The 14,895-nt window shown below is 39.4% G+C and overlaps 1 protein-coding gene across 2 annotated transcripts in view; it reads right to left on the minus strand.

Annotated features, from left to right (window-relative positions):
- Positions 1–14,849, minus strand: part of COG5 (component of oligomeric golgi complex 5) — a 296,918-nt gene extending 282,069 nt beyond the window's left edge. Inside the window, exons 1-5 of one of the 2 annotated variants that reach the window (XM_077864022.1) lie at positions 14,692–14,849; positions 10,113–10,252; positions 6,590–6,647; positions 1,009–1,063; positions 838–907 (exon numbers count right to left, since the gene is read on the minus strand). In XM_077864022.1, coding sequence (XP_077720148.1) covers positions 838–907; positions 1,009–1,063; positions 6,590–6,647; positions 10,113–10,252; positions 14,692–14,785 — 417 coding nt within the window. In that variant the 5' untranslated portion in view covers positions 14,786–14,849. Of the gene's footprint in view, positions 1–837; positions 908–1,008; positions 1,064–6,589; positions 6,648–8,796; positions 8,895–10,112; positions 10,253–14,691 lie in introns of those variants that run through there. The other variant, XM_077864023.1, reaches the window with a different exon arrangement.
- Positions 14,850–14,895: the final 46 nt, after the last annotated feature.

Here is a 14,895-nt window from a genome sequence, read left to right on the forward strand (position 1 = left end):
GATGAAACAAAACTGTCTGAAATGAAAAATACACTGAACAAGATTAGGGGCAGATTAAACAGTACAGAAGAAATAATTAGTGAACTTGGAAACAAAGCAATAAAAATTATCCAAAACAAAACACACATGGAAAAGAAGACTATGGAAAAAAATGAACAGAGAATCCAGTGATCTATGAGACAGTCTTAAGATGCCTAGTGCATGTGTAATTATAGTCCCAAAAGGAAAGGGGAGGAACAGAAAAATATCTGGAAAAATAACAGCCACAAAAATCACTAAATTCTGGTCAAAAATCAAATTTCCCCCAAAATGCACAAATACTCCTATTAGAACAAGTTAGAATTTTGGATTCCTTACATTTGAGCACAGCATAAATGTTAGGTTTCTTCCTGTTCCCTATCAAACAAATAATTTGAATCTAAGTAAGTTAGTAAATGATTATCCACTGTCATATTAAGAACGAAAATTCACTTCAATAGTTTAGATTTGCATTCTTTTAAACTGTGTATTTTGGAGTGCCTGGGTGGCTCAGTTAATCAAACGACTCTTGATTTCAGCCCAAGTCACCATCTCAGGGTCAAGAGATCAAGCTCCCCCTACTATGTTGGGCTCTGCGCTGGGCATGGAACCTGCTTAAGAGTCTCTCTCTCTCCCACCCTCTCAAAAACAAACAAACAAACAAACAAACAAACCACAACCTGGGTATCTTAAAGTTCTTTAGTATTTCCCCCTTTGCTTTCATATACCCTTATTTCCTCAGAATTCATTCTCTTGAAATTTGTCCACTTATTTAAAAAATGAATAATAAAGTATAAGAAATGAAAAGTGAGAATCCACCTGAAGTCTTGCTAGTTGTGCAGTCCGGGCTACTATTTTATTGTATGGTTCCACAATTTTTGCTTTCATCCTAAAGAAAAAAAAAGAGAAGAGTAATGATAAAAACATCTTCAAAATATCAATGGTCAAATTTCTTTCTACTCCACTTATTTACAAAATGAACAACAGTACCTATCAACAGCTCCCTGTAAAGCCCCAATTCTTGTCTGCATCATCTGAAGAACACCTAGGAAAACATAACAGCTTTCGTTACTTTACAAATTTACAAGGGCTCCAATCGGGCAAAATATATATATATATATTAAAAGAAAAAAATCATATATATACCCATACCCATAGAAAAATTTCCATTTTTTTTCTGCCACCATCATAACCTAAGCAACCGGTATCTTTTACCTGCACTATTGTTAAAGCCTCTAACTAGCCCCCTCCTCCAATCCTTGTTCCAGTAAAGAAGTCTGACAAATAGAGAGTGACTGCATAAGGAGCATAGGGTGTTCCACTTTGGGTGATTAAAAAGTTCTGGAACCACATAGTAATGGCTACACAACACTGTAATGTAATTAATGCTACTATATTACATACTTTACAATGGCTAAGTTTCATGTTCACGTATTGTACTAGTCACAAAAGAAGGAGCCTGAGGGCACTTTAAAGGGGTAAACTGTAGCACAATATTCCCTAAAACCCTTCCATGGTCTCCCCTTTGCTTCCATGTCAAAACTGAAGTCCACAACTTGGTCTTCAGGGCCCTGCACCACCTGGAAATGGTGTACTTTCTCTCCAACACCTCACCGCACCCCCAAGCTCCTACTAGATAAACACCCACTGTTCCTAAAGCCTCAGTTTAACAGAAACAATCACTAAAAGATCCCCCAACTAATTTAGATTTTCTTGTTATTTCCTTCCTTAGCATACATTTCCTTCATGGCACTAATCCCATTAGGTAATTACATATCCGCTTTTCTATCTGTTTAATGTTTTACTCTTTCACTGACTATAAATTCCTGGAGGTTAGGGAAAGTATATTTCTCATTCACTACTGTATGACCTGAGCCTAAATCAGACTACTTCCAATGGCAATGAATGTTTGTTAACTTCATTATATGCTAGATAAATCATACACATGGATAGTAAGGATAGTATCACCTTTACTCTCCACATACACAACATGATGGTTAACTTTTTACAAAACTGTAAGAGTATTTTCAGGAAGATAGATCTTAATTTTACTATTTTACATACCTGATAACAAGCTTTTCAATATTACAGTTGTAATTATTTTGAATTTCATTCTTTAAAACTCAGTTCTTACATTTAACAGGCATAGCCATAGTTTAAAAACATAGTATTCTAAATAAACTTAGGTTTATTTACTTAGTTCTATAACTCTGTCATATATTAGATGAAGTAATACTAGAACTAATAAACATTATCAGGTACAAATAGGCTTTAGTATGGCTTAGTCCAATAGAATCCAACCGGAAGATTCCCATTTTTCTGCTAGTTTTATGATTCGTTGATCTTAGACCTCCAGGAATGAACTGCTCTCGCTTGTTATCATCATATCCTTACATCTTATTCTCTCCACAAGGCACTCTCAATTAGACTTTCATACACACTCCACCAAAACAGATCTTATAGAGGTCACCAGAAATCCCCAAGGTGCCAAATTCTACTGTCAGTTCTGTCTTTACCTTGCTCAAATCCTCTGAAATTCAAAACATAGTCACACCACTCTCTCCCAACAATATTCTTTTTCTCTAGGGTGCCAAGTTGTCACACTCCCTGGGCTTCTTCCTATTACTTTTTTTTTTTTTTTAAGATTTTATTTATTTTTGAGAGACAGAGAGAGAGAGGCAGAGACACAGGCAGAGGGAGAAGCAGGCTCCATGCAGGGAGCCCGATGTGGGACTCGATCCCGGGACTCCAGGATCACACTCTGGGCTAAAGGCAGGCTCTAAACCGCTGAGCCACTCAAGGATCCCCCACTTCTTCCTATTACATTAGCAGTTCCTCCTCTGCTAGAGTCCTCCAAGATCTGATGTTCAGCCAGTTTCACTTCTCCATCTACCATCTCTCTTAAGAATTTCACCCAATCCTGGTGTTTTAAATACTATCTGTTCAATAAAATACCAATCTTATACATACACATCCACACATATGTACGCACATCTACATAGACAGATTTGACCTATGCCTGCCTGCCTATGTATATATACACACACACACACACACTCACACATACACACACCTATGGACTCGAACTTTCTCATATCAAATTTAAGATGCCCAAGATAACCTCTGTTCCACCCTTCCCCATCAAAATTATAATCCTCTCCATTCTGACCCATCTCAGTTTCCTATACCATCATTTATCTCATTTTTCAGACTAAAATCTTGGGAATCACACTTGGTGACTTTTGTCCCCTCTACCCTTTCACCTCCATCACCAAACCCTATCAGTTATGCCCCCATTTTATCCCACCCATTTCCCTCTCTTCACATCTACCATTCTAATCCAGAGCACCATCAACTCAACTCTAATCTTCTAGTATCTTCTAAATTGATACCCCTGATTCTACTCCTACTGTCCTACAGAGCCATCAGAAAAAGCTTTTACAGCATAAATCTTACACAACATACCCCTAATAATAAAAAAAAAAAAAACCTTCCAATGGTTTACCAGTGCATTTAGAATGAAAATCAAACTTCTTTTCCAAGAACCTCATCTATAATTCTTTCCTTCATTCATTAAATTCCCCTCATACCGGCCTTCGTTCTGCCCCTTGTACATCCCAAGCTAATTACTACCTTACCATTTGAGTTCTCAGCTCAAATGTCATCTTCTCAAAAAGGCCTCCCCTGATTATCCTTGCTCCCTTTCCTTAACCCAATCATCCATTTTATTTTCTTTATGGGACTTAAAAATATTTGAATTTTCCCATATGTGGGAATTTCGTCTGCTTCCCCACATTGGAAGAACATTAATTCCATAAGAACAGTGACTTCTATAGTTCCAGGTCCACAGGACCTAAAAAGCTCTCAGTTACTGTTTGAGTGAACAAATGAAGGAAGGAATGAGGACATCTCTTTTCAATACAATAGGGTTAATTAAATATATCTCTAAATGCCATAAGAACAGGGACTCTATCTTTGTTATAGCTATTGGGAACCTAGCAAATTCTCAACTAACATTTAAATGAATAAATGAATGAAAACAAATAGGGATTAATTTTTAACAAAATAGGTTCAATAAAAGTAATTCCAAACTACCTATGTGGCAAAAAATTTAAATATTTGGGGAAAAAAGCAGACGAAGCAGAAGTTGGCATAATATTCGTTTCCAAATACAGATAACACTTATTCTTCGGCCATTTCAACATTAAGTGCTTAGAAATCCACACCATGCCAAAATGAATACTAAATCATACTTTGATGTTTTATGTTCAAATAATCCAGAGAAGATGCTCAGATTATCACAAGAACTCAGAGAAGGCAGCCTTTGTACCTCATATACTTATCCAATGGATAGTCATTCTAATTCAGTCTAACCATTTATTTTAAATATTATAATCACTGAAAAGCATTTTGGAAAAATAAGCACATTATAGACCTAATTGCATTTAAGAAAACCACAATGAGAACTATTTCTGTTGCAATGATGCATCTACACCTAAATACACTCAGAATCAATGTACTACCAGCCATTCTTATGGGTTTGACAAATGAAAAAATCACTTACCATTTGTTTAAAAAAAATTCAACAATAAAACAGGATATTTACTGCTTCCAGAAACACATAAAATATTATGAGATTAAAAATAAATAATTTCCAATTGCAAGTGGTCAGTACTTAAAGCTTCTGAGTTTTTCCAAGAAAACAGTCTGCTAATCATCCTAAATACTCAAGTAATGAACTATCATTCTCCCAAATACTAAGTTCTTCATTAGGATGTCTGAGAAACAGCATACATGCTGAGAATAAGCTAATACCTTTGAGTGTGTAAGAAATAGTAGGGGAGGGGATCCCTGCATGGCTCAGCGGTTTAGCGCCTGCCTTTGGCCCAGGGCGCGATCCTGGAGCCCCGGGATCGAGTCCCACATCGGGCTCCCTGCATGGAGCCTGCTTCTCCCTCCTCCTGTGTCTCTGCCTCTCTCTCTCTGTGTCTATCATAAATAAATAAATATTAAAAAAAAAAAAAAGAAATACTAGGGGAAGCATTAAAGAATATTGCATCACAGAAAGTAATATCCTTCTTCCTCAAGAATTTGATCAACATAGGGAAAATCACTTAAATATTCCGTATTTATAACATGTAATTGAATTTAAATCAAGATAGGATGAAAAATTCATAAAATATTTATCCAATCAGGATGTCTGGGTGGCTCAGCACTTGAGCGTCTATCTTTGGCTCAGGGTGTGATCCCAGGATCTGGGATAGAGTCCCACACTGGGCTCCCTGCAGGAAGCCTGCTACTCCCTCTGCCTATGTCTCTGCCTCTCTCGCGCGCGCTCTCTCTCTCTCTCTCATGAATAAATAAATAAATCTAAAAATAAAAAAAAGGGAGGGATCCCTGGGTGGCTCAGCAGTTTAGTGCCTGCCTTTGGCCCAGGGCGCTATCCTGGAATCCCAGGATCGAGTCCCACGTCGGGTTCCTGGCATGGAGCCTGCTTCTCTCTCCTCCTGTGTCTCTGCCTCTCTCTCTCTATGTCTATCATAAATAAATAAATAAATCTTTAAAAAAAAAAAAAAGGATTTAGCCAATCAAAAATAGTAAGGCTCATTAAAAAATCCCAATTATTATTATTTTTTAAAGATTTTATTTATTTATCAATGAGAGACAGAGAGAGAGAGAGAGAGTGAGAGAGAGGCAGAGGGAGAAGCAGGCTCCATGCAGGGAGCCCAACATGGGATCCCAGGTCTCCAGAATCATACCCTAGGCTGAAGGCGGCGCTAAACCTCTGAGCCACCCAGGGATCCCCTATTATTATTATTATTTTTTTAAGATTTAGAGAGAAAGAGTATGCGCGCACAGGCAAGTTGAGTGAGGTGGAGAGGAAGAGCAAGAATCTCAAGCAGACTCCGAACTGAGCACGGAGCCCTGAGTCGGATCCCCTGGGTTCATGATCTAAGCCAAAATCAAGAGTCAGAAGTTTAACTGACTGAGCCACAGGAGTCTCCAATGCATCATTCATTATTCTATTATATTCTCATTGAAAAAGTTTCAAAGAAAGCCAAAAATAAGAAAAATATTCAAGCCTACTTCCACTATTCCTCATTCTGGTGGTTTTGATGTTTTTGCTAATTAACAATTTTCTGTTAATTTTCTAGAGGCACTAACTATGCACCAGGATTGTCCTAACCATTTTTCTAATTCACTTAGTCCTCAAAATAGCACCATACAGGAATATTTTAATACTCCTCCTTTATAGATAAAAGGGAGGCACACAAAGGTTAAATAACTTGTTCACAGTCACATATCTATTAAGTGACAAAGCAAGGATTTGAATGCAGATAGTTTAGCTCAAAGGTCAACAAAATTTTATTCAAGTTTTGTTGGGACACAGCCACAATCACTTACATACTACCTGGCTGCTTTCACTCTGCAACCACAGAGTTTAGTAATTGCAACAGAAATGGTATGGCCTGCAAAGTCTAAAGTATTTACTATCTGACCCTTAACAGTAAAAGTTTGCCAATCCCTGCTCTAGCTCCATCTAACTTACAGTTACTTAATGGAAACATACCTTCCAAAGACTCAATCCCAGTTGCTTGTGCTAGCAAATCTTCATGTCTTGCAACAACCTGAAAATCAAGAATTTTCTGTAAGTATTAGGTATTTTTCTTTATAGCCACAAAGTAGAACTAAAGGTCTCCCTCCATACAGGAAGGCGCAAACACTAACACAAAAGAAAAGTATACAGGTGATAAAGGTATACTTGAGATGAGTTATTAGCAGAAACACAAACATGCTTATAGTTCGACATAGAGCCAAAAAAGACACAGCCTTTTCACTATCCCCTTGCTTTCCTAATGGAAGGAGCATGGGGAGTTGTGCCAAAATTGAAACTAAAAGAAAACAAAAACAACAACAACAAAAAAACCCAGGCTAATTCTTGCCATGCTGTTGTATGCTTTTCCCATAAAGAATGTTTTCAAACATTAGGTTCTCTTAGTTCTTGAACTTAATTCAGCATCATCAAGACCACATTCTAATCTGAAAAGATAAAGCAGAGTCAGTACCCAACTATTCCTGAGTATCTCTCTGCTTTCAGTTTCCTAGGGTCATGTGAAAAATCCCCATGCAAGACTGATTTTTTTTTTTATGAAAATTAGGGCAATGTGAATGACCACATCAAAAACCCAAAACGTTTAAGAGTTAAAGACCACATGTAAGAAATTCCTAGATACATCAAGAAATCATGCAAATCTTTAGAGTAATGCAAGAGTCTTTATCATTTTGTACTTTTTTTTATTCCAATGAATACGGAGTTTCCTATCCAGGCTGTAAACTGAAGCTCCTAGTCAGCAAGGATTCATTCACTGGAACCTCCACATTGTCCTATATCAGGTATCACTTATTTTATCAAGTCCCTCTCTCTAACATCCATCTAAAATAAGTGTTACTTTTCGGTCTCCTATGTCTGTTAAGATTGCCAGAGTATGTCTGAATTCTCCCCAGTCCACTGATATGGTCATCAATTTATCTATGCATCTTAACAAGACTAATTTTAATTCTCTATCCTTTCTCCTGTGTGAAGAATACTTTGGAAATGTTGAAAATCCTAAAGCTACATACACTTTCATAAACTCCCCTTCAGCCAGCTGGATGAATTTTCAAGAGATCTGGAAGACAGAAAGGAAAGGAAAGCTATCTTCCTGTTACTGTTTCAGCTAGTAATGAGCAAGGTCCTGAGACCTGAGAATTTAGAGATGGCTGGAATAGCCGTATCAATCATTCTAGAATTTAGTTACTAGATACCCCAAGGCAGAATTGCAGCAGTGGTATAGGAGGTAATGGCTGGAGTTTCTAGGCCTCCACACTGCATCTATGAAAGTAGATCTTTCAACTCAGTCCACTGACTTCAGAAGCATCCAGTCCTCAGTATTAAACATCTTCCTGCTTTGAATACCTAGAGTGGTTTCTATTTCTTGTCCTATGCTCCAACTAATACATACCTCAACACATGATATTTAAAAAGATTTTAAAAAAAAAAAAAAAAAAGATTTTTTATGGGTTTAATTATCATTATCCCAATTTTGCTTCTGCAGAAAAACAATTATAGCAGGTTCAGATCTTATTCTAGGCCTCTACTTTATATTCCAAACTATTATAAGTGTAATTTGTCCCCTGTAAGAGATGTTAAATAAATTTTTCGTCTTTATTGATTTCTGCAAAGAAGGTACTGCATGCAAGGAAAAAGAAAATACTAATCATATTACTCAGCCATAAAAAAGAATGAAATCTTGCCATTTGCAACGACGTGGATGGAGCTAGAGTATTATGCTAAGCAAATTAAGTCAGAGAAAGACAAATACCATATGATTTCACTCATATGTGGAATTTAAGAAACAAAACAATTGAGCATAGGGGAAAAAAACAGAGAGGCAATCCAGGAAACAGATTCTTAACTATAGGGAACAAACTGTGGCTTGCTGGAGGGGAAGAAGGGGGAGGATGGGTGATGGAGATTAAGGAGGGCACTTGTGATGAACACTAGATGTTGTATCTAACTGATGAATCACTAAATTCTACACTTGAAACTAATAATACATCATAGTTAACAGACTGGAATTTAAATAAAAACCTGCAAAAGAAAGAAAATACCAACCATAAAAAAGAATTTCAGGTGGCTCTTAGAAAAAGCCACCCCTGAGAACCCTAGGCAAAGTGCATTCTCTCCTGCTTTTATGAACACTTTGTACTAGTCTAAATAAAACAGGCATCACTTGCCTGTCATTATTTCTGTCTGTATCTGCCATTGGTTGGTGAGTCCTTGGAGAGCTGGAAAAATATGTTCATTCTTCTATCCTCATAGCCTAATGCAAATCCTGACAATTAAAATATACGATTAAATGTATAGTTAAAACATATAATATATAATATATAAAGTTAAAGGAATCCTAGAAGTCATCCTAGTCCTAAGCTACTCTTTTGATTGATAAAGTACAGCACAAAAAATTTAAGTGAACATGTCTCATGTTATAACAGATCCAAGTTTCCTGGTAAACAGTCCATATATTCATGCATTTTTTCACTCATTTAAATATTTGTCAAGTGCCTACTCAACAGACAAAAGCCAACACCAGGAAGTATACTATAAAACTCCCCATAAAATTATAGAATTTTAGAAGAGGAAGGAACTCTTAAGATCTTCCACTGTCATCTGTTCCTCCTTATTCACTCCAACTCATTTAATAGATTTCCTTTGTTAAAAGCAAAACTCAAAGACATTAACAGATAGGAAAGGTAATAGCACAGCTGAGATTAAGACCCATCTCCTGGATGCCTGGGTGGCTTGGTGGTTGAGCGCCTGCCTTTGGCCCAGGGCATGATCCTGGAGTCCCAGGATCAAGTCCCACATCAGGCTCCCTGCCTGGAGCCGGCTTCTCCCTCTGCCTATGTCTCCTTCTCTCTCTGTGTGTGTCTCTCATGAATAAATAAATAAAATCTTAAAAAAAAAAAAAAAAAAAAAAAAAGAGCCACCTCCTAATTCTCCATACTGTGTTCTAGCTACCACAAATTTATCAACTTTCTAGAATTTCAGCAAATGTTACACTTTGTGTTCATAAAGTGGGAAGTGCCAATGTGAACTTCCCAATATGTCTTTCACTGTTCTTTTTTTTTTTTTTTTTTTTTAATTCATTCCCAGGACTCCGGGATCACACCCTGAGCTGAAGGCAGACACACTTAACCACTGATCCACCCAGGCGTCCCTTACACTGTTCTACTTCCAAAATTTTGTTTGCTATTATTTTTACCAAAGACTTCCTATTTTTCACCCACCTATAGTCACTGCACATCAATTAGGTGGGGCAAACAAGGGATGTCCAAATACTTTTGGAGAGGGGGGTATGTTCCTTTTTCAACTAACAAAAAGTAGTTTATGGAAAACTTTGCAAAAACATACCTTGAGAAATAAGCCACACTCATAAGTTGCACATTTCCTCATTTAAATACATGTTTAGATTAAATAATAAAAGGATTACAAAGTGATAAATTATCACTGTAGGCTGAAGAAGCCAGATGATCCAAAAGATTGGAAATACCTGTAGGTGTAGCTCTTTATCCAACTGACTGATTCCTTGGGCAAGTTTTGCTAGTTGTTCAGCAATTACAGCTTGATGGATAGACTGGGAAGTATAAGTCTTGACATCAAAGTCTTCATTTAAAAAATCACTGTAACACTCTAGAAAAAAATAAGCAAACTCTTTAAATACTAATTGCACTGCAATAAACCACAGCACACAACAGAACAAGTATAATCATAGATAACATACTCTGAATCTTTTTATACATGAGAACTGTTGTAAATGAGAAGGAATGGTAACATTCACAGAGAGCTTACTGTGGGCCAGGCATTGACCTACACACTTTAAACATATTAACTCATTCAATCCTCACACAACTCTGTTCGAACTATCAAATATTGTTTCCCCCATTTCACAGATGAAGAGACAGGTGAAGACAGGGCATGCAACCTGTCCAACCTGTCTGAGATTTTAATTCAGGCACCCAAGCTGCAGAGCCCACACTATAAACCCCTATATTACACTAAGAAAAGTTAACTTTTACCAGTGAGTTAAAAGGAACATATTAAGTAGAAGGTTAAAAATTAACTACTAACTGCAGTCTTTAATGCAAGAAAACAAGGTCACTGATAATGACAACAAACCAATTCACTATATTTGGTATTTATGATCTCTTGTATCTCCAATGCACAAATGCTGTCATAATAAAGTGATTCTGGAATTATAATAGAAGTAGGCAAATACAAACTTATAGATATTACTGAAATTAGGGATATATGGGCGAAATAAGTAGAAAGGGAGACTATGTTCAAAACACAGCCTTAATAAACACAAAGAAGAAGTGATGCTAGATGCTAAGGCATCTTTCCGTACAGAAACCCAAAAATCTGTAGGTAAAAGATAAATAGAGTTAAGAGTTAAAAAGTTACGTAGAAGTGAGCTCACTGTAGGTATAAAACCACTATCTTTGACCCATGTGATAGATACAGGTAAGATCACCCTGAAGAAATTATAAAACTAACCAGCAAAATAGAGTCCTTACAAGAAAACTTCTAGTGTCTCTATCCACTAAAAAGTACACTCCATGAGAGCAAGGGCTTTGTTTTCTTTACTCCCATGTCCCTAGAGCATGAACAACGTCTGACACATGGTAGGTGTTCCATACAGGTTGAATGGATGAATTCATCTATATACCTGCTGGAAGTAGCATTCTGCAAAGGGCAAAGACTCATTCTTGATGACTCTTAAAGTGAAAGAAAAGCTGCTACTTTGGCCTTAATTCTGGGAACCTCATTTCCTTCCAGTTTGCCAAGGAGTTTTCAGGATTAAAGATTCTTCAAGGCAGCCAAGTGAAGAGGGCCACTCCAAGAAGGTTTAGAGGCAGCAAATGCCATAGCATATTTTGAGAAATAAGGGCACCGCCGACGTCAATGTGTCTAGATCACACTGTGTGTGTGCTGGGCAGAAGGGACAAGAATAATAGAAAACTGAAGTTCTAAAAAAAAAAAAAAAATTGAAGTTCCAAAGGAAGACTGAGAGCAGTTTAAAAAGAGACTGGTATGACTTCTCAAATGTTTAGACTATATCCCATTGAGGTTAAAGACAGGAAACAGGACTGTCATTTGTGTTTTAGTTTCTGGCAGCATCATGGAAGATGACTGAAAAGGAATTAGTCACACGGTGGTATGCTGGAACTGGCTCCTGCTGGCTCCTGAGAGTCAACAGTTAAATTTCCAGGAACTGTGTAAGCCAGGGGACATAACAAGTAGGTATCTTAAAAAACTGACCACAGGGCAGCCCCGGTGGCTCAGCAGTTTAGCGCCACCTTCAGCATGGGGTGTGATCCTGGAGACCCGGGATTGAGTCCCACGTCGGGCTCCCTGCATGGAACCTGCTTCTCCCTTTGCCTGTGTCTCTGCCTCTCTCTCTCTCTGTCTCTATGTACAAAAAGAGGGAAATGGAGAAGTTCAGAAGCGAGGAAAACAAAAATTTCGAAGGAGATGGAGAAAATGAAAGCAATCAAGGAGACTAAAGAGCATTCAGAGAGAAAAAAAAAAGAAGACAAGGAAAAATGGCAAGGGATGGTTTAGAGAAAGTAAGTGGGTAGTAGTGTCAAAGATCAAACACAATGAAGGCTGAATACTGGAAACTGGACTTGGCATTTCAGGATTTGATTGTCCATCAGAAGAATCATGTAATGCTTCTCCTTTACAATTGTCTCATTCATATAGAAGGAAAATCAGAAGCACCCCACAAATTATTTCAGCTATGCATCTGCTCAAAACCCTATCAATCCTATCCTCTACCCTGGCAAATCCTTTACATAGTGAATCACTGTTACACACAGAATTGGTTTTTTTAGGAATGTTGCAGTGAACCAATGAATTCGGGCAAACTGAAGACAAGCAATTAAAGGAACCAAAAAGGGACACCTGGGTGGCTCAGTGGTTGAGCATCTGCCTTCAACTCAGGCCAAGACCCTGGAGTCCTGGGATCAAGTCCCGCATCAGGCTCCCTGCAGAGAGCCTGCTTCTCCCTCAGCCTATGTCTCTGCCTCTCTCTGTGTCTCATGAATAAACAAAACTTAAAAAAATAAAAATAAAGGAACCTAGAAGAGAGCACTTAGAGAATTAGGAAATTTTTTAAGCACAGAACTCAGAAGTCACACGAGAGGTATTACGAAGAGTCAAACCCTCTTTACAAGTTCAAGTAAGATAACGACCAAAAAGTATCTATTTATCTACAAGGAGATCAGCAGAGACCTTGGCAAAGAGATTTCAATGGTGTAGAATGAAAGTGACTTGGTCCTTGAGACAGGAAAAAAAAAAATCCAGAGCGCGGGAGGAAGACTGTCTTTAGAAGCAGAGATGCCACTTCTATTATAATGGAAAATACAAGGTGGTTAAAAAAAAAAAAAAAAAGACAGTTACAGATCTAGGCTTAGTTTATAGGTTTGATGGCAAGAAATGGAGGAAGTTCACATCTCTTTTCATGGAAGTTTAAAGTCATTTGTTGAGCTTGAAAGGAGAGGTCTGCAAGAGTAAGGATTTAAATAATCACCAAGGAAGATGGTAAACTAAGTAGGAAAATACAGAAGGCAGAATTAAGGACTATTAGCCCTTCAAAAACTGATTACAATTCCAGAATGCATCCTACTAAAATAAAATATACACCTATGCCTGGCATGTGTTGTTTCTTCCACTTCCTCATCTAGGGAAGTTCTATTTACACTTCAAAACCAATTCCATTTGGAAAGCCTTCCCTGACACTCCCCTAATCACTCCCAGTTATCATCCCCCTCTGTATTGACTTTGTACACAATTCTGCTACCCAGCAACACTATATTATAATGCTTACCTTTATAGCTATTTCCCCTTAGTAAAATGGCAAGCTGTTTGAGGGTGGGAAATGCACACGTATCAGGAGTTCAAAACTTGGGGAAATGGAATTTAAACTAAGATACGAAGATGCATTGGACAGAGATCCTAACCGAGAGAATCTAACACAACTTTGTTCAGAAAACCACCTGATTAGTAAGTTTTTGAAAGGTACCCTTATGAACTGTGGAATACAAAAAGCGGGGCAGCCTGGGGTGCTCAGCGGTTTAGCGGGGCCTTCAGCCCAGGGCGTGATCTTGGAGACCCAGGGATCGAGTCCCACGTCGGGCTCCCTGCGTGGAGCCTGCTTCTCCTTCTGCCTGTGTCTCTGCCTCTGTGTGTGTGTGTGTGTGTCTCTCATGAATAAATAAATAAAAATCTTAAAAAAAAATACAAAAAGCAGTTCTATAATGCAGCAGAAAAAGTACACAAACTATGTCACTACCAGGTAGAAGGTGATGGCGATTAGGAAAGAAAATAAGAAAATTAAGAACAGATGAAAAGAAACTTGAACTTTATCCTGAAGGAGATTTGTGGCAGGTTCACTGGATTAACACAATTTAATGTGCTCCTCAAATATACTACGTTTAACTTACTTCCTGGGGTTTTCTTCTCTCCAAAACTATCAATAAGCTGCTATATTCAACACATATGGTTCATCCCTGCCTGAACTAGTGCTCCGAAGTCGCCTCCAAGTCTGGCTGTGGATAAACCCCGTGTGAAACACAAGCCAGTCTGCGAGTGGGCCACCTGTGCATCCCAAGAATCTGTTCACAGAGGGAGGAGGCGTCCAACTCTGCCCAAGGATGAAGCCCTCTGACATTACGAGCTGTCGCCTATCGGTTCTGGGTCCGTCACTTTTCACGGGATCCGACGCCGCCTCCTCGCATCAAACTGCGGTGGCGGCAGCGGCTGTCAACCCGGGCCACCGGGGCACGGCGGTCCCAGGACCTCAGGGCGCGGGAAGGGTGGAGCCGAAATGAGGGGCAACCAGGAATGAGGCTCCCGCTGGACACCCGGGAGGGAAGGGCACAGCCAGCCTCTGCAGAAGCAGGTCGGTGCGGCCCGCTCCCGGGCGCCAGGGGGCCGGGCGGGGGGAGTGGTCACGTCGAGACCGGAAAACTTTCTGCAGAGCGACGGGTTGAGTCCACCGCCCGGGCCCAGCTGCGGAGCAGGACCGTCCCGCAGGCCCGCCCCCCGGACAGAGCCAGACTCCTTACCGTCCTGCAGGAGCTCCCGGACTGTCGCTGCCGCCGCCCCACAGCCCAGAGCCCCGTGGCCAGCCACAGCGACGCCGCCGTCACCACCTTCCATGTTGGCAGGTGCCGGGCTGATGACGTCAGCGGACGCCCCGCCCCGCCCAGGTGCTGACGCGCAATGCCCGCGCCGCCGGCCCCGCCCCGCCCACGGCCTGGGGAGTCGGC

The sequence above is a fragment of the Canis aureus genome, chromosome 21 (genome assembly GCF_053574225.1).
Source record: "Canis aureus isolate CA01 chromosome 21, VMU_Caureus_v.1.0, whole genome shotgun sequence".
Taxonomy (NCBI): domain Eukaryota; kingdom Metazoa; phylum Chordata; class Mammalia; order Carnivora; family Canidae; genus Canis; species Canis aureus.